At 42.8% G+C, this 20,705-nt stretch overlaps 1 protein-coding gene across 3 annotated transcripts in view; it reads right to left on the reverse strand.

The window, feature by feature from the left end:
• Positions 1-20,705, reverse strand: part of LOC121453360 (synphilin-1) — a 139,226-nt gene that overhangs the window by 54,906 nt on the left and 63,615 nt on the right. For all 3 annotated transcript variants that reach the window (XM_041660086.1, XM_041660085.1, XM_041660087.1), the window contains exons 2-3: positions 15,410-15,512; positions 2,860-2,932 (exon numbers count right to left, since the gene is read on the reverse strand). In XM_041660086.1, the coding sequence (XP_041516020.1) occupies positions 2,860-2,932; positions 15,410-15,466 (130 nt within the window). In that variant the 5' untranslated portion in view covers positions 15,467-15,512. The remainder of the gene's footprint in view (positions 1-2,859; positions 2,933-15,409; positions 15,513-20,705) is intronic.

The raw sequence follows: 20,705 nt of genomic DNA on the forward strand, positions 1-20,705 counted from the left end.
CTGTTAACATTTTTAAGATGGGCAGTCTCGTGAGATTATATACTTCCCATCACTAGAGTGATGAGCTACAGGCTATATGAAAAACAAACAAACAAACACACAAAACACCTAAAATATAGAGAACTCCTAACTCTGAAAGACTTCTGGCTGCAGACGATTGGAGTAAGTCACTTTCAGTCTGTGATAAGATTTCATAAAAGCTGGACCCTGCTGGCAGTGCTGTCTACCACACATAGGAAACCGAGCTTGCTTTGGCGTCTGGCCACATCCTCTGCCCACCCCCTCTCCTGCTGTTCTTTAGTTGGATCACTATTCAGCAGCCACACTGGCTCTCTTTACTTCGTCATAATTGCTAAGTTTGCTCCTGGATCAAGGAAGTGGGCATTGCTCATTCTTTGGTTTTCAGTCCCCTTTGCTGGCTTTCACGTGGCTGGGTCATGCTAAGTTTCTGTGAGGCTTATTCTCAATCGTCAAGGTGATGCGATTTAGAATAAGCTGGAAAGATCTCTGGGCATGTCTGTGAGGGAGTTTCCACGATCGGTTAATTGAGGTGGGGCGACTCATTGTAAATGTGGGAGGCACCATTCCTCGGGCGGAGGTCCTGGGATGAATGGGAATGGGAACGAACGCTGTAAGCCCACAGATAGCCCTCTCTTCTTCCTGACGACAGATGCCGCGTGATCAGCTGCCTCACGCTCAGAGGCAATGGCTTCCCTGTCGTCCGGACTGTATACTTAGACTGAGAACTGAAGTTCCCCACACCCCCAAAGCTGCTTTTCTCAAGGCGATAAGAAAAGTAATCGACACACTCCCTGCCACCCTGAACACTTCCTCCTCAAGGACCATACGTTGTTCGACCACAGTGGTTCTCTTCCTAATGCTGTGACCCTTTAAAAAATTCCTCATGTTTAAGGTGGGTGACTCCAACCTTACAATTATTTTTGTTGCTACTTCCTAACTGTCATTTAGCTAAAGTTAGGAGTCGTAATGTAAACATTTGTGGAGATAGAGATTTGCCAAGGGGTCGCGACCCACACGTTGAGAGACTATCATGTGGGTTCAGGCTGCCATATTGTCTGCAAGGCTCTGCCTACTTAGATGCTCGCACGCCCTCTGACTGTCACCTATCCAGGTGTGAGCTCACTGAGCACAGGAGGATCTTGTGTCTTGGTGTTTTGTTTTGTTTTATTCTCTATGCTCGGATCAGAGAATTCTCAACACACAGTTGTTGACTGAACAAATGCAAGAATGAATGGGAATATTTGTTAAAAGACTTCGTAAAACAGCGAGGGATGGGAACACTCAACAGTCTTCCCAAGTCTTTGAATTCTAACTTGAACTCCAGTCTTTGGACTCCGAGGCTTGTCTCTTGATTCTTGCAGTGTGTAGTTTGTGCCACTGAGCACAATCCTTTTCAAGTGATTTTTTGAGAAAAAAAAATGTTGCTTTAAGGAGATAAATCCTTCAAAGGCTTAGAGCCAAAAATCTCCTGTCCATCTCAGCAAACACGTGTGTATTTTTAAAAACAACATCTTTATGCATTCTTTGAAAATGTTATGTATTTATACAACTTATTTCCATCATGTCCCTATACCGCTGCCTCCTTCCAAACTCCCCAGATATGGTTTACACCATTTCCCTCCCAACTTTATGTCCTGTCTCCCCCTGCTCCTTTTTTTTTTTTTAACAGTTTAGAGCAAATGAAAACTTTCATTTAAATTTAAGGCTAACTTCTGGCATGTTTCTGATTCATATTTATATATTACCAACACACATCCACATGTTCATATTTGAGTGTATACACAGGGAGAGAGAGAAGAGAGAGACAAAGAGAGAGAGAGAGAGAGAGAGAGAGAGAGAGACAAAGAGAGAGAGAGAGAGAGAGAAATAAACAAACCTGAAAACACATTATTTTTGCTGTTTCTTCTATGGAAAATGTGAGAGCAAAACAAACAGTCCAGGAAGGAAAGCTAATTAGTTCTCCAAGTCCTTTCAGTCAGAAATTCAGAATTCTAGTAGCTGTACAGGAAAGATACCCCTATTCATTTTTAAACATCATGTGCATAATTTAAGGATTATCTTAAGTCTCGTGCCAAGCGTGTTTCTCCAGCCTGGTGTTACTACGAGGAGAGGTTCAGTTTGGCTAGGTTAGTGGTAATTATATAGAGCAAAGGAACAAACACCGTTTCATAGTTTACTATCATTCCCATCAATATCCTTTCTATTTTCCTTTTTGCCCATCTCAGAGAGAAAAGAAGAGGGGTTTCATTTGATTTACAGGGGGGAAAAACAACCCTCAATGTACTTTTTTTTTCAGGCGGGGGATGGGGCAAGGAGACAAGGCCAGCCAGCTGGTTTCCATCTAGCCGCCATAATTCTCTGTTTAGTTTACACTATTAAACTCCAGCGCCTTGCTTTCATCTTAACTGTTATAGTATGCCTTATTGCAGATTCTAGCATGTCGCATCCTGATAGGGTTTCAGACTTTGGCAAAGCCTCATCCCTCACGTTGGTCCTTGCCATATGGGCAGTAAATGCATCCAGCATTTTTTCACTGGCGCCGGCATCATTATGTTTTTGCCACCATGGCTTTCTTGGGTTTTCTGCAGATCTCTGTGGAGCCTATGGTTTGAAGGTTATCAAGAGGACCTATGTCGATGTATATACAGCCGGGTCCTAGTTACGACCTCGTAGTCCTGTAGATGACCTCAACAGATACATCTGTTTGTTGAAGGTGGCAGGGAGGCGGCGGGAGCAGAGAAACCACAAGGGAAAAGAGCAGAATGCAAAAGCAACCAAGGGCAGGCAAACCGGAGCGCTACCACTGGTGGGTGAGGAGGGGCGAGGAGTCCGACTTACCTGATCTGTCCTCATTTTGGGAATCACATCTTCTGCACAGTTCTGGGATGGTCTTGAGAGATGTGACTGAGTACTGAATGGGAAGACAGAGGGAGAAGGGTGTGAGATAGAAATTTAAAATAAAGGTATTCCCTTAAACCACCCAGAAAAAAAAGATGAACACAAGGACTGAGGCTTAAGTACAACAGACACATTCAAGAGGTGGACCTCCTGGTGATCTAAGAGCATCCTAAGATCCACGGGCGAGCACCTCAGTAGACACAGGTTAAAGAGGAGCCTGGCGGCTCTTATTTAATGGACAAAGTAAGACACATCTGAAAGCTTTTCTGTGTCTCATCATTTCAAACTGAAATATAGCCAGAATTACTGAACCTTGAATACTTCCAGAAGATACTATTTGTTTCCTCAACCCAAAGAGCTAGCTAGTACCAGTGTAAAAAGCCTAGTGGAGGAGGATTCGGCTTCCTCAGCATCCAGACTGAAGGAGACATGTCTATGCCGGTGTGGACCACACTACATAAAATCCCAAAGCTGGGCCCGGAGAGATGGCTCAGTGGTTTAGAACACTTACTCCTCTTGCAGAGAAGATTGATGTACTTCCCAGCACCCTCATGATGGGCCACAACTATCTGTAGCTTCCATTCCAGGGGATCCAATTCCCTCTTTTGGCCTCTGCAGCTACCAGGCACTGTCATTCCTAACACTCTTACGCATACAATAAACACGTCTTTTTGTTTTAGGCTCCAACAGTTACCATGTGCTGCGGATTTTACTGTGTGTATTGTCTCCATGGCAAATACTGAGGTCTGGTCATTAAAAGCAAGGGGAACATAGGTCTCTTTGAAAGCTCTTCCCATCCATAGATTAGTTTGGAAGGAAAGACAGCATCTTTTAGTCTCTGTCACAGCATCAAGTTCAGGGCTGGCTATCAAGATAACAAATTATGACACTGGAGGCACAAAAACACATGTAAAATCAATAACTATGATTTATGGGGTCTACATTTGATAGCCATCAATTTGTCTTGAGAGAAGGATGTGTTCAAACAAAATAAATAGAATGAATAGAAGAGAATGAGGCCTTTAATCAAAGACTATCTTCAGTCATACTCATACTGCAATCCATAAAACACAATTTTCTCAGAATGTTTTGCTCTGTATCTCTAAGAACAGGCACATATCATGAATTACTTCTCCATTGCAAAATCTGAGGCAACTGAGAAAAAAAATAATTTAATCTAAAAGAAAAATGACCAGAGGAAACCCATTAGTGTTATTCTAGCCTCACAAGCGAGGACTGTATAATTAGAATGCATTTCTCAATGCAAAGGTACGTTAGTGGGTGTGATGTTGATAGATAGACCTCCAGAGTTCCCACAGAATATCAGCAAAGCAAGGCAGAAGGAGCAGGCGCTTGCCGCTACTGTCAGCTTGCACATCACAAACAAATTAAATTCCCAGTATTTCCAAATGAAAAATGAAATCTCAGAAGACTAATTAGAGAAATTATTCTTACCTGTCTGATGCAATAGCATCCTGTTTATATTGGCCATTCATCAGAGACTACAGGTGTCTCAGCACACACTCTACACACAGGTGGAGGGAGGGGAAGGCTGCGTGAACCGGAGTTGAGCCTCTAGACAATTTTTCCTTTTACATTATGCTTTGTGTGTTGTGTCTTGGGGGATGGGGTGGTCAGGGATAATTTAGACAGAGAAGCTTCGTCTTGGTAGTAGCAAGGTACCTCATGTTCCTGATCAAGTACAAGCTCTCTAAGGAATCTGGTAGCTTTCTGAGACCAGCTGGTGCAGGTTAAATAATTACACAGTCTATAATTCAATTAAAATTAGGCCTTTGTTTTGGTTGCTGTGCCCCATGAAACTCCCTTTGGCAACGGCTCACCGTCTCTCCTACTCCCCACTGCCATCTCTCACTCTCTCTCTTTCTTCCCTACCTCCCTTCTCCTTCCTCCCTCCCTTTTTGGGTTACCCCTCAAGACAATATTTTAGAAAAGAGGAAAATTGATTGATTATGTATAAATATGGGCAATGATACAGCAAGGATTTCTCAGTGGGCTTAAATGATATACACCCGATGAAAACAGCCCAACTGCTGTCTGCATCTCAGGCACGCGCACTCGCACCTGAAAGCCAGATTCTCTATTCCCCAGATCTCAGCTGTGTTAGCTGCAGGTCCAGCTCTACCTGGTTGACTGCAAAGGCTTGCAGGAGGCAGTGAGGTTAAGTTTGCTGAGGTTCAAACTCTGAACAGCACAGGGTGCTTGGCTGGTGTGTTGACAGCGTTATCACAGTAAAATCTGGACGCGGGGGCACACACCTGTAATCCTGGCACTCGAGTGGGTGGAGCCAAGCAATCTCTGAGTTCAAGGCCAGCCCGACTCTAATACAGCAAGTTCCAAGCCAGTCAGCCTGTCTCAGAACAAAACAACAGAACACCAAACAAACCAAGCAACTGACCAACAATCAAAACCAACACTCCACCCCCTCAAAAAAAAAACAAAACAGAGCTGGGGAGAGGGAGACATACAGGCTGTAGCTTTGCCCATAGCGCAAAAGAATGCTTTCTTTTGTGAAGACATGTATTTGAATTCTTCACATCACAACCAGTAAGAAATAATGACCCTAAAGAAAACAGTGATGTGCTACTCTTGGGCCTAGAAATTAAAAAACACAGCAAACTAAGAAAAAAAAAGTGCCAGCTAGAAAATTACAGTTTGGGGGACTTTTTAGGATGCATGGAAGGTCACACAGTCTATGCATTTAACAAATCTACCGTTCTTTATAAAGGCACAATAAAAGAGTAATTTGAGGGCTTATTTCTGTAAATAGTAACCCTACACGGGAAGATCTAATACAACAGAGTGATCTAAAGATGCTTACATTGTGGTGGGAAGAAATGCACAGGAAGCATGTTTCACAAAAGCAACACGGAAATGTATTTTCATACTTGCAAATCTGAGGATGAGCCCATGACCCAGTGACCTGTGATGTCTCTCATACAAGAGTGCATTGTGCTACCATCTGGAATGGGAAGCTTCCCAATTCACAGGACAGATGGTCTTTTATAAGGAGCTGTCAGATGGCTAACCTACTTCACTCATAGGACAATCACTAGTAGTAACTCCTGTCACATGGACTGACCAAACCAAGACTAATACATCCTTCTTCTACTTATCCTCCAACCTAAATTGTGTAGCCTGTTCTCTTGATTCCGTTATCCGTTGGTGATATGAGAGAGGGCTTTCAGTTACTTGAGAGGTATTGTTTTTCCTTTTTACTATTTTGTCCTAACATCTTCCTTTTCTTGAATCCTTCCAGAGGTTATTGGCTGCAGAAATAGCCTCTTTGATCAAACTTTTACTACGGCTTTATGTTTCAAGAGCTCCTGGTGAGGTTGACCAGTTCCCTCAGCTGTTTCAATGCCTCTATAGAGCTGAAGTCTATTTGCCTGTTTCTTTTAATTTTCAGGACCTCCTTGTCTGCAGTGATTTCCTCCAACCACGAAGTGCCACTGTTCCTTAAGGTCAGCATGCTCTCTGCCTTCTGCACAAAGCCCCAGGGCGGTTCTTAGCAGTCTTTCTCTTTTATGCCCTCAGTAAATGTCTGCAGTGTCTTAGGCTTGGCTTTTTCCTCTTGATCTATCAGCTCTGATATAGAGAGGAGGAGAAGGATATTATCTTTGACTTGTATGTACGTAGGGGCCAATCAACTGCCTGGAACACCAACACGTACATACACTGCACTCGAGCCTGGGCATAATACCGTAGATTTTCAGAAGTTTAAAAGTTTTCAAGTTTAGGTAGTTAGTAGGAATTCCTTCTGAGCATTAATACTGGTATAATTCATCAGGTCAAATTTATAGTTATAATTCATGGTTCAGATTTGACTAAAGCATGTCTCTGTTTCAAATCCTTCAGTGCCTCTGCAGCATGCACAGGCCAGACCATGTGCCTTAGTGTGGCATAAGATCAGTCTCTTCTCTTACTTTCCTTCACTTCTATTTGTAGTAACAAGAAATTTCTTATAGTTCGCATATCTACTGTTTTTCCTATGTCTTTATGAATTCTACTTTGTCCACCCAGAATGCCATTCCTCCCATTTCAACAGGAAAATTTCCTTTAATTTTTGCAGCCTTGCCTTGGTATCATCTCTATAATGCCCTCTATGACTCTCCCAGAGGGAAGGAATGTCAGCATTCAAAGTGCGCCCTCTGGATCAGTGGCATCAGTGCCTTCCAGGAATTCCTGGGACTTGGAATTCTTGGGAGCCATTTTAGAACACTGAATCAGGACCAGTTATGTTGGGTGCAGTCATTGGCTTGTGATGAGATATCCAGGAAATTCTGAAACATTCCAGAATTCACAAGGCCTCCTCTCAATCATACACATGGCGTCCTGTCTCTCCACGAATGCAAATGATTTCATTGCTTCTTCAGGTGGTAGAAAACATTTTAGCTATCTAAGATACTAGGCTCTTATTGAACTGGACTAAAAGAACTCCTTTAGTAGCCATGATAACAACAGTTTATACCTATACAAAAGCAATCTTAGAAGAAGCCATCATTATAAATCTAGCATTGCAATCACAGTACATTTAAAAGACTAAAATCTCACTCCATTAACATGACTACTGGCAGTTGTCCTTTTCTAAAATGGACAAAGATTTGAAGCAAGGTCTGGCTCTGATGCTTACTATCTCTATGGTTCTAGACAAATCAATTATTTCATACCTCTGGGACTTGGTTTCCTTATCTGTAGCCACAAGTACCAAAATGAGATAATGAAGATGGAGTTATTTTGCAAACTGATAAGTGCCTGGAAACACGTTTGGCTCTCCTCTCTAACCCGTTTTCTGTGAGTGCTCCACAGACTTTCCTTACTCATCTTTGTTCCTGCCAGGACAAAGGCAGGAGATCAAGAGAGGAGCAGGAATGAGCAGGGACTGGAAATGAAAAGGAAGATGTTGCCATCTAACCTCTGCACCTTATGTGAGTCCTTCTAACTACTTCCTTACTCAAGCGAGTTTGTAGATAAGGGTGGACACAGAAAGCTTGCTTCCCAAACTAACTACAGTCTCTTTTGTCAGACAAATTGTTTGTGTGTGTGTGTGTGTGTGTGTGCACATGTGCATGTGTGTGTATGTGTGTTTGTTCCAGGCCACAGCAGTCATGTAAAGCAATTTGAACATGGATGGGATTCATGAGTGTACATGTAGAACATGAGTTCTTCATTGGACTATGGGAATCTCTGATCACCAAGACTGATGAATGTTCAGGACTGGTAAACAGTGGCCTTTAGTCCTGAAGACTAGTTGGGGCCAGTTGAGTGAAGAAGCAGACATTATCCAAGTGGTAAAGAGCCATAGAAAATGAAAGAGCATTGTCCCAAGCACCTTTGCGAGCTAGAGATTCTTAAGGAACTGAGGTTCTATTACTTTTCCTAAGGACAAAAACAATGAGCCATCCATTCCCACAACTATCACGAGACTCCTGGTTTTTCCGAGCTTTCCAGAATTCAGGCAGCCACACGGTAGAACCACAGCCCTCCATGCAAGCAAAACTGCCTGTCAAAGCAGATAAATAGCTGAAGAGAGATTTTCTGAGCTTAAGACTTTTTTTTTCCTCTAAAATCTTGTTCTCTACAGAGGCCCGCCTTCTAATAGAGAAGCCTATGACTGCACATAGCCGTGAGCATATGGCACAGATAGTCCACTCCCATGTTACTAGCCCTCTGCCTCTATTTCACAGAGTCCGTGCCCTACCAGCTTCTTCCTTCCCTCCTCCTCAGCCTCTCTCTCAGCACAGGCTCTCTCTGCAGATCCTAAGCATCTCCACCACCTCGGGATGCTCCGCCTCCCTCACTGGCCACCAGCCTTCTTGCTTTTATGCTCATCAGCCACAGTTCTTGGGTTGTCTTTGTTCTTGTTTCCTGATGTCTTCATTTACTCTTTCAGCTGCAGGGTGTGGTGCTCAGTATGGCCGCTGGAGAGTTTTAAGGGAAAAACTCTGTGGACACTGAACTTTACAATGACTGGACTCTTGGGTTTTTCTTTTTTTTTTTTCTTCCATTTTGTTTTAATTACTAAACTCCTGATCTCTCTCTGGTCCTTCTTGTTTTTTTTTTTTTTTTCCCTTTATGTCTGAACACTTCTTTCCAGTTTCTTTTGTAGGGGCTTTACTCTTCCTTCTTCCACATAGGATATACTCTGTTACAGCCCTTCCTAGGGACACTCTGTCCTTTCAACACTACATTTCACCAGGAGACTTAGCCGATTGTTCAGTTTCTCCACTACCCCTCTGCAGGAACATGCAGATGGTCCACATCTTGCTTTATCTGTTCCACTCTCTGTAATTACATTTCATTTTACCAACTAGGTTTCATTAATAAGAATTACTGTAATCAATTCTATTCTCACATGTCCATGGTTTTTGCAGTGGTCTTTTGTTTCTTTTATATTTGTCAAGATTTGAAAAAAGAAAAATTGTTTTATGCCTTCAATGTTAGATACTGTCTGTAGCTGGTGTGGGAGAACTCAGCAGCTCTTGTTGGTCATTTTTAAGAGTACACCAGTATGTAAGTAATACGAATGTAATTAATGCAGTGTGTGGACAAGCAGCATTTGGTGGCCCATCCACACTGGAGAAGCAAGTGTGATGACAATGCTGAAGGGCCTCCTATGGCAAGGACTAGAAATGAATGGTAATGATTGAACTGAACTGTGAAGTCTATGAAGGGAATTTGGCCTTTCGGTCTAATGACCAATGGAACAGAATGGGTAGGCTCGATGGGTGTGGTCTCTGAAGATACACAGCCCTTTAAGAAGCGTGGAAGGAGGGTTATGCTCTCTCTTGGATGTGAAAGGCTTCCTGATGCCATGGCTTGGTGAGCTGGTCTGGAGCTTTCCCCATCCTTCCCTGCCTGATGAAGAGGCAGCGGCGCTGCTTCACTCTGTATCCGTAAGTTATTTCCATTTCCTCCCTTCATAAGTAAGTCCCGACCCAAACTCTAGTGCATTGTCGCAATTGAAGTCAGTCCAAAATGACTACAAAGCCCAGAAGTAGTCTTCAATGAAGACGTGGGTTCTGGAGCCAGTTGGCCCACATCATATCCTGATTTCAGCATTTTATCGGCAATCTTATTCTTTAATCTCACTGGTAACGCAGGGTAACTACAGTACCCTAACAGAGTGTGGTGTGAAGACTCTGAGCTAACACTGCAGAGCCTGGCAGTCCTGTCGGATGTACAGTAAGTGTTCAACAAATGTTAAGTACCATTATTATTTATATTTAGAGCATCAAAAAACACTAAAAAGTTAAGCCTAAATATTAAAAATTATAAATGAAGAAACAAATAAAAAAAACATTTATCTTGTAGTAGGGTAGCTGGCCAGCCAGGGACCTTGTCCAGCAACAGCGCTTGTCTAGCTTCAACTGTGAGCCAAGAGTCAATCAGCACCAAGAAACACAGACTGCCAGGAAGAATGATTGGTACTGAAATGTGACTTCCCATGAAGTTAATCTGACATTTCACAGTTATAATAAATATGTTACATGCTATGAAATAGAATAGTTTATTTGCCATCATAAACTCCCTGCGCGCACAGACCAAGTTTATACTATTTTCTCAAACCTAGAACTGTGCCTGGAACACTGTGGATGTTTAATAAACACTTACTGACTAGATTGGCAAAACAGTTAGCTATGAGCAAGTAGTTTGTATAAATAAGCTGTGTAGTCAGTCTAATAAATGCTGTGGCTACCCAGCATAGCCAAGAAGAGGACTCAACGGGCTAAGTTCAGAAAAGGAGGCAAATTAAAGATCAGTCTGGTGGTTGCTCTTTCTTCTTGGAAATCACCCTCTGGCTAAGGTTCCTCTTCTCTGTGAGCATTTGGGCCAAGATGGAGAAGGAGATCTGAGTTCCAGTCTTGAGGTCAGAAACATACAACACCTCATTTCTGGATCAGACAATCCCTTGTCTATTTCTTGGGGTGCTTACAAAACAATGAAATGCAGGGCATCTGGTGTTGAAATAAGAAAAATGCTTTGAACTTCATGGGGCTAGAGATGAGGAATAAGAGGCAATTTGTACTTAAAAGTAAGACACAGCAAATAAAACACTATAAAAAATGTAGTAGCATTGTGATTGCTGCTGAGGCCACACCACATAATCGGTGCCAAGAACGTTTAACTATGGCCAAGAACAGGGTGACTTCTAGGAAGGACATGGCTGATAGGAACCATGAAGCAGGAACTAAGGCATCAGGCTCCACATGAAGTTTCTGGTTACCTTCTAGGGAAACGTCAGAGTAGTAAAAGAAAGGGTTTTGCTTAGTTCCCTTTCAGCTGATTATATTTATTTGGAGTAGAGACCCAGGTCCCTTACTTCCAAGAAGCAATTTGTGACCAGTACCAAATGGACATGAGGTGATGGGGTTAGAGGTGCAGAGGTGCTTCCACTCAATGAAGTTTCTCAGAAAGTCACAGTCCCTTCTGAGTCATGGAGTTCCGTAATCCAGTCCTGACCCTGCTGAGTTCTGGCTGTACCTCGTGAACTCACAGGACTCTGCAAGTCTCCATTTTGTAATCTGCGACACAGGATAAAAGCACAACCCGTCTCTTGCAGTTTTGCGAGGCTTGTCTTGAAAGGTTTCAGCTGTGTGTGTGACAGGACCTACGTGTGACAGACGGTGACTGTGTGTGACATACGTCACCTCTCTGCTGTTCAGCCTCTGCTTTATTTATTCAGTCCTGGATAAGATACTATTTTTGTGAAAAAAATGGCTTTGCTGAATAAAATAAATATGCCATGGTTCCTAAGAACCCTGGAGGGTCTTGTTTCTGTTTTGATGATAGGAGAGCCTGGTTTTCAACTGAATAGAAGAGGCCTCTGTAAACCCATTTGCCAGGAGAGGAAGGTTTGTACGTGCCCTCTCTCATGGGCTACAGCTTGGGCATAGTGCTCTGCCCTCAGATGGCAAGGAGACAGAGATATACTGTTGAAACCTTGCATTTTACAGGGGAAACCCATCATTTTCAAGTCTGGAGAACTTCAAAATAAGTTGGTTGCCTTCTGTGTTTTGTCTCATTAGATAAAGACAGAAAGTTCTAGCTGTTTTTCTATACAAATATACAGCTTGCATTTTAATTAAAACAAGAACCAGTCCCCCTGACCAGAGGGAAAAACCATGAAATACAAAGCCGAAACTACGTAATTGGACTATAGTTGGAGGGTAAGGAGGGGAGTCTTAAACCCCAGCATGAGATTTGTAAACATCTTTTCCAAATGCTGCCTGGACTCCCCGCCATCGTCTTCTGCCACTGCATCAGGAAAGAGCAAAAGGGAGCAGAGAGAGAGGTCTATACAATCCAAAAAAATAAAATAAAATAAAAGCACGTTCATGGGAAACTTCGTTTTCCGCTACAGTGAACTAGCAGCTGGGAGACACGTTCCTTTCTGAGCCTCAGCATTGGAGATGCTTTCAGTTAGCAGCCTCAATGGCCAGTGTTCCTAGTTTACCGAAACAGGCCGAGAACACTTATTTCACTATTTATGAGTTGGTCTTCACTTTGTCTCCATGAAATCATTAACTATGAACAGTAGAGCTCTGTCAGGGTTAGGGTATTAAACACGAATCATACTGAATTATGATAAAACAATCTAACGCTGGAGAGGTTGCTAAATAGAGCTCCTCCAGTTTCAAGGGGGATTGCAATAGACTTGGACACCTCACCCTTCAGGCTGTCAGTGTTTTGGGCTGGATGATCCCTTTGAGGAGGCTTTCCTGTAGGCTGTGCTTTCCTGGTCTCTATCCATCAGAGCCAGTAGCATCTTCCCAGTATGACAGTGAAAACTTGGTATCACCAAATGCTCGTGGGTGGGAAACGGGGGCGGAAAAATTGCCATTGGTGTAAATTATTGCAATAAACTATATATCTTGTTAAGGCAAGAAGTGAGTATTCTGGAAACAGTGTGATCCTGACTAACCAGGAGATCCTTGGCAAGATATAAGGTCCCAATGTTTTGGTGTCCCCATCTGTCAAAGGAAGATGGCTACAATCCCTTCTCCATAGGATCAGTGTGAGGATGTAACATACGTGGCCTGGCCCATAGGACATAATTAGCGTTAGCCGTTACTGTCTCGTCAATGCTATCCAGTTCAAACCTGGTTTAAGTTTTAATGCAAGTCAAAGATCCAAACATTGGAGTCTACATAAAAGGGAACTCTTGGGGAAGATACATTCTTACTGATGGAAATCTGAATTTATAGTTCAGAGTGGTCAAGTCAGAGAGGTACAACCATTGCATAATCCTGTAGCCCTATTTGCTAAACAGCTTCAGTTATTGCTTAATACATTTTATCTTTCAAGCAGAGCTTCCTAATTCATCAAAATTATGGGCTGCTGCCAGTGATTCTTCTGTAAATACAACTGCTCTGTTGTACTTAAAAGAAAATCTTGACACCATGCCTGGTCTTTTCCCTCGAGTTCTTTATCCACTATTGGTCAGATAAATATTATTGTATTATTCATTGAAACAATAACAAAGCTACTATTTTAAAGAGCTGTATGCCAAGCTAAGTGTTTCACATATATTATCATTTCACCCAAACCTTAAAACAATTTTAAAAAGTTAGATGAGTATTTCAGGGAATTGAGACTCATGTGCTCCAAATCACCCAGCCAATGGGCAGAAGAAACCAGGAGCCTGGGCTGGTTGCCCGTTCAAAGCCTGTTCTTGTAAAACACGACCTGGATGGTTGTGTAATGCCTGCCTCAGTGTTTGAGGCCGGAGATCGTAAACTCAAGGCCAGCCTGGGCTACATCATGACACTCTTGTCTAAGAAAACCAAGAGTTAGGAGTTGTAGAACACATGCCTAGAATGTGTAATTCAGTAGGTTCTGTCCCTAGGATGGCAAACAGAAAAACAAATAAACAACTAAACTGCTTGAAAAAAAAAACAACTGAAAATAACAAAACAAAACCAAAAACAACTCTCAAACCTCAACTTTGCCATCAAAAAAAAAAAAAAACAAACCTCAAGAACTACTACCACCAAACTCCTAGTGAGTACACATTCTTTTGTTCTATATCTTCCAACTTCCCAACAAATCTTTATGCTATCCTTCACTTTCTTGGCTCTCATTCAAATCCAAATACCTTGAGAGGAAGAGTCACGAAAGAAGCTCATTCTAAAGACTTTCTCAAGTCAAGCACTGTGACTGATCGACATCCACACATCATGGAAAAGAGGACTTTTACTTCACGTGGGTCTGACTAAGGATCTGGGTCTGAATAAGGACCAACAAAAGTTAACTATTAGTTAGAATAAGCCGAATAACAAGGGACTATTTTTCTAGTTCAAACCCAGAAAGATCCAGCACTGTATTAAGGAGGCGATTTACCATATCTATGCCTACAATCCAACTGTCATGCAAAGTCCCCATTAGTTAGGGTATGCACGGTGAGGAGTACAGGAATCCATTTCTAGCCAGACATATGTCGAAGCATGTCCACTGTCTGGGGGGCAACATCCAGTGATGACTCAAAGCTCCAGGCCCAGAGAGATCAAAGAAAATGAGCTCAGAAGTGATGAGCTCCCAGGGTGATTGTGCCAACATGTTGCTGGGTATCAGAACTGACTTCATAGCATGGGATACATTGCATGCAGCTCTAGGCAAGCCACATGTAGACAATGTGCTCAGACACTTGCAGGGTTTGAGTGTTAGTGGACCTGGAGGACTCATCAGCCCACAGCGCTTTGGAATGATAGGACCTCAGAGGTCAGCTGATCTGATCTTCAGCACCTGATTTGTCAGTATTCCCAAGTGTCCAGTCTGTGTTTTATTGTTTTCAATGACTGGAAAGTTTCCCTTTATCATAATATTTATTTTTGTTTTGTGTATGTGTGTGTGTGTGTATGCACATACATGTGCACATGAGTGTAGTGTTCACGAAAGCTAGGAGAGGGTGTTGGATCCCCTCGAGCTGGCGTTACAAGCTGTTGTGAGCCATCTGCTAGGGGTGCTGGGTACTGAACTCAGATCCTCTGGAAGAGCAGTGTTTGACCTTAACTGCTTAGCCATCTCTCCAACCCCCTCCCTTTGTTTTTCATCAATTACATGTCAGGTTGGCTTCAGTCTGTGTTCCTGTGAATTTGAGAGAATGTTAGTTGTGATACAGACATGCAAGGAAACTGGGAATGAACAGTGAAGTCCACATGCTGAAGCTTTACAAACAGACTCATCAGTAATTTTCAAACAACCTCGGCACGCCTTAGGAATGGAATGCTAAGCAAGGCTGAATGTCTTGTACCCTTCCCCCGCCCCCAGCTCACACACAATTAGGCAGCAGTCTTCCATAAGCCCAGAGAGCCCCGCCCCCAAACCATACACTGTGTCTGTTCCTCAGCTTGTTTTCAGTTCATCAGCGTAGCTGGGGGAGTTGTGGAAATACGGACATTATAAACGAGTCAGCGCGTAAGCTTGAGGGCGGAGCAGTGTGAAAACATTGCTCGTAGGTAGTGATACTTACAGAAATGTCATCACTAAAGTCAATTTCATCCAAATCAAGGTATTCAGGGGCTTCCATTATTCTTCTTTGTACATTTTGAGTAAGGTCAAATACTTATAATTTCCTGGATAGGGCAGAAGCAGAGAAGAAAGGCCAAAGGTTAGTTATTTATAACGAAAAGTATTATCCCCATTTGAACAAACAAAATCGGGAAAGGTAATTGGGTAATAACACTGCCCCGGGGCACATTTCCTCCCCACAAAATCAGGCTTTCCAAAAGCCCTGAGCACAGCTCCTTTAGTCCTCAGCTCTGCTTCCCCAGGGAGCACCCATAATCCTTTGCTTTACTTGATTTGTACTTATCTTCTCCTGGGCAGTAACCCGGGTCAGAGTTTTCCCCTATGATAAATGCTAGCTTTCAATGGAGCTCGTGCCCTTATCATACACTGGGTGAACGTTTGGGCTTTATGGAAAGACAATCTCTGGGCACTGTTGGGGAAACTGTATTCAGGTATGTTCTGTGGGCATATTCTTGGTTGCTGTGAATGGAGCAATGATCACGACATCTCCATAGTAATCACATGAGTACAAGGCAGATACCAACTAATCAAAAGCAATGGCTAGTTCAGAAAATGTGGTATGAATCTCAAATTCAAAAAGAGAGGCAAGGAGGACACGGAAGGAGGTGGGGCTTGTCTAGATTTGAATTGAGCTATTGGGATGGCCTCTGCTTTAAGCAGCACTGACTGACAACACCTGAGTGACCTGGTGCAGGCACCAGAATGTCCCCCGTCAGCACTTGCTCCAGGGATGCCTGTGGCAATCCTTTACATCTGTCAGGGTAAGCGGCATCACTTCCCGCTTCATTTTTCCATCACTTATCATCATCACCATTGGCAGTGGCAGTGGTACCCACACATGTCAAGAACAGAAATAGAGATATCCTAGTGGTGCCTTGGAGTGCAATTATCCTCTGTCAGCTCTCAGACACCGAAAAAAGGATTCTGTTTTCAGCCGTATGCCTCTTTTATTACACAAATTGTCTTAGGTATCCACATGTGAGTTTCATAAATGGTTTGTGGCTTGCTCTTTGGATTCTGTCGTGAAAGTGTGTCTTGCTAAATGAAAAGATTACTGAACGGTGACAGCGCATCTAGGCAGAGGAAAATGAGCTCCGTCATACAAAAACAAGATCCTAAGCAGGCTTTTACATTTATGGTATTGAGACAGGATCATGCTATAAAGTAGTCCTGGCCAGCCTCGGACTATGTTGACCAAAATGGTCTCTAACTTAAGTGATTCTTTTGTCTCCTCTGCCTCCAAAGATTACAAGCATGTGCCAACATTTCTGGGTAGCTGGTTTATTTTCTTAAAAGGACACTTATTCTAAGCGCCCCCTCTTAAAGATTTCGATTCTTTCTCCTTTTTAAGTCATGAAAATGGTACAGCTATGCCACAGGGGAAAAAAATCACACCTCAAACCTATGATCTAATTTAATTTTCCATATTTCTTCTTCCCTTTCCACACACGTGCATCCCTTACAGACTTAATTACAATAAAGAACTATCCAAGATCAGATTAGGGTGTTGTTTCAAACTCGAACAAAATGATCTATTTATGACATATGGATACAGTTCTTCTGAAATCATGGCTTTAAAGAAAATACTGCATTTGTAAAAATAAAACTTAAAACCAGACATTTTATTGTTGACAAAAAAAAAATCTAAAATATAGTTCGGAAACCAAGTGCTCAGATAGAAAAGCTCATTCCTTTCCTTGTGAGCCTCAGAGCTTTGCAGCACACACCCTTGTTCTTGCGAATTACTGATAGCGATGATGTTTCCTTCCACACACACGGGTTCAGAGACAGATGAGACTGTGGGTTTCAGCTCATTCGTGAATAGCCTATCTTCCAGCTTACACTCTTTCCACTCAGTCTGCACCTCTGTGATGAACTGTGGATCGACAAGCCATTTCCATGGCTTCAGTGACACTGTGTGTCTCGGCCAGGTGCAGCTGGAAGCAAGGAGCACCCTCACTGCTTTTGGGATGGACTCTATCTGTCGCATTTAAAATGACATACGGTGATCCAGGGCTGTGGCAAGGGAAGGAGAAGGACTTGGGTAAGAGGATTTGTTTTATGTTTATCATAATTATACCATTGTACAATATGAAGAGAGAGTTCAGGATAGGACAGTAATGGACCAGGATCACAGAGAACACAGAAATAAGACACGATGAAGAAAGGCACACACTAGATGTGAGAACTGAGCAGACCTTTAAATGCACAGAAATACAGGACGAAATACAAATTGCAGATGAATATGCCTTAGGCAACCCAATTAACAAGTAGTCAGTGATCCCTTTTTGGTGTTCTGACAGTAGAAAGGGCAACGTTCCTGTAAATGTAGCCAGGCTAGCAGAACGGAATGAGAAGATAATATGAACTGTCACATCAAAGCAAATATAAAATCTTTCTATTTGCCCTTGAAGGGTAGGGATGCGATTTTCTTTTACTTTTTTTTTCTTTTTGACTTTTTATTAATTCTTTGTGGATTTCACATCATGCCTCCTGATCACATTCATCTCCCCATCCTTGGGCCTCTGCCCTCTACCCCCGCAACCTCCCCCCACTCAAAAAAAAAAAAAACAACTAAGATAACATTTAAAAGAAAAAGAAATAAAATTTCTTTGTGGAAGCTGCAGCTGTGGACCTGCCGGACTAGGTCCTTCACATGCTCCAGTAGATCACAGATAGGGTGGATGCCGGGTGGGCCAACTCACAGTCCTGGTTCTGGGCCTAGGTGGTAGCTGCTGGGTTGGTTGGCCTGCCAGCTCTCTCTCTGGATGAGATTTTCATGACTCTACAGGCCAGAAGATAATAAGCCTTGGCATCTGAAACACTCCTTGGCTTCCTACAGAGCCATCTCCTTTAAGAATGACTTATTCTGTGTGTAACCTGGTTCCTCTTTGTAGTTTCAATGCTTCTCTCTCTCTCTCAAGTTATTTTGAATGTATTTATGTTTTCACTTTTAATGTGTGGAAATCCCCAAAGTCTCTCAGTCCTGGCCGCATTTCCAGCTGTTTCTTTTCAGTTGTCCTTGTGGTCATTATTTGCTTTCTCCCTCTCATGAGCCTTTCTATTGGGCATCAGCATCACCTTTCAAGGCACAGGGATAGGGGGCGGTGAGGTCTGTCTAGGCAGCTGCTTCAAACAATGGCCCAAGACAAGAAAGCGAGCTGAACTCTGGTTGATTTTTCTCTCCTATTTCTCGGTCCCAGAGACCCCTTTCCCAGCTGATGACCTATATTCTTTAACAGAAAGTCGAACAACATGGAGTACAATTCGGAGTCCCATGAGCCAAGGCCAATTTTGTCCTAAAGGTGGGATTTGTTTGATCCTAGTAGTGTCTAAAATATGCAGGGGTTGTGGTGGTTGTGGTGGTGGTGAACAAAACAGAATCCAGCAACAAACGAGTTGCCGACTTCTAGACTTTGGAGGAGTTCACATCAAAGTTTTTATTCTGGGTTTCACTTAAAAAAAATATCTGATGTCTTGGCTTGGCTATGTGAGTTCACATTCCCAATAACCGTGGCTGGTTGCAGCTGAGTGGCGGATGTCTCATATTCTCATAGTATATACTAAGATGTTCACCCCAGCTCAGCTGATCCCTCCCAGGCTGCTCTGCTCAGGCCTGGTCTGCAGTGCAGTTAAGTTTGGACCCTAGAAGACACACTGCAAAAAGGAATGCAGTTTCAAACAGTGGGTGCCACCACTACCCTCCTACCTTTTCTAGTGGGTGGCTCCCGCCAAGACCACTGACTTCATTTGTATTCTAAGACTGAGTTTGTTGTATTAATGCCATTTGAAAGTCATACCACAACAGCAACAGTTTATTTATTTATTTATTTATTATTTTTTTAAATATTTATTTATTATGTATACAATATTCTGTCTGTATGTCTGCCCACCAGAAGAGGGCACCAGATGTTGCTACAGATGGTTGTGAGCCACCATGTGGTTGCTGGGAATTGAACTCAGGACCTTTGGAAGAGCAGGCAATGCTCTTAACCACTGAGCCATCTCTCCAGCCCCCAGTTTGTTTTTTTAATTCAACAAATAAACTACTGGCATGTCACAATTTTTTGTTTCACAGTCTCCAGGATTAAGGAAAGAAAACCCTTCACAAACATAATAAAATGTTACGAGGTCTGGATTAGGTTTCCTCCCCCTTCGCAACCGGAGGATGGAAGGGTCTCACTTTCTTATGACTGGTGTGGGTTTACATGGTGTGAGTGAAGGCGAGGCAGCAAGTCATGCCAAGTGCTAGCCCAGAAAGAGACCAAAGCCTTCCTCTCTCTGGCCTAGAGCAGCAGCTGAGCGGTAGTTAGACTGCTCCCTCCTCAGTCTGACGAGATTGGGTTTCTCCCTAACTGAAAAATATGTTTCAGGTATTCAGAAGGAGCAGTTCAGCTTCAATACTTTACACGAGATTCCAGTTACTGTGAATCACATTTAGACCCATTAGGTTACAACGGTTCTCCACCTGGGGGTCGTGACCCCTTTGACAAAACTCTATCTCCACAAACTATTTATATTAAAATTCATAACAATAGCAAAACTGCAGTTATGAAGTAGCAACAAAAATAATTTTGTGGTTGGGGGAGGGTCGCCACCACAACATGAGGAACTGTATTAAAGAGTTGCAACATTAGGCAGTGGTGAGAACCATTGCTTTAGGATTTTAGGGCTTCATCATTTAAAAGTCTATATAGTGCCAAGTATCCTCATCCCCAGCCTTACAAGCTATTGTCGCTTGACCAACGCTCCTGGGGGCTTCTGTTTGTATTGAAGCCCTCCTGTTGTCCACAGCATACATCTCTGAAGATCTGCCCCCTTAGTGGAGTATGACAATGGACCAAAATAATCCCAGTTCAGACTCCAGTGAGCTTTTAACTCCTCCCCACCGTATTGTTACCCATGTAGGCAGGTCTGCTGCACAGTTGAAAAGAAATCTTTCCTAAGTTTAAGAGAGAAGATGCAAGTTTGGCCGGGAGGGAAAAAAGGAAGTAATTTTGAATGGCTTAGCTTTCCCAGTTGAGTACAAAAATTGATAGAAGGGAAATATTCAGATAAGGGAGATACAGCCAGGTAGCCAAGGCTTTCAGGTTCTCCAGAAGCTCTGGGGACATCTTGGATGCCCATCTTCTTTGGGTGAGTTCAAGGAACTGGAAGAAACTTTACCCAAACGCCAAACTAAGGCTTGGCGTTCAAAGCACAGAGTGAAATGAAAAGCCTCCTGTGCCAAGCAAGTT

Source organism: Microtus oregoni, unplaced genomic scaffold, assembly GCF_018167655.1.
Source record: "Microtus oregoni isolate MIOR12 unplaced genomic scaffold, Mior012 000011F_ref0000422, whole genome shotgun sequence".
In the NCBI taxonomy this organism is placed as follows: domain Eukaryota; kingdom Metazoa; phylum Chordata; class Mammalia; order Rodentia; family Cricetidae; genus Microtus; species Microtus oregoni.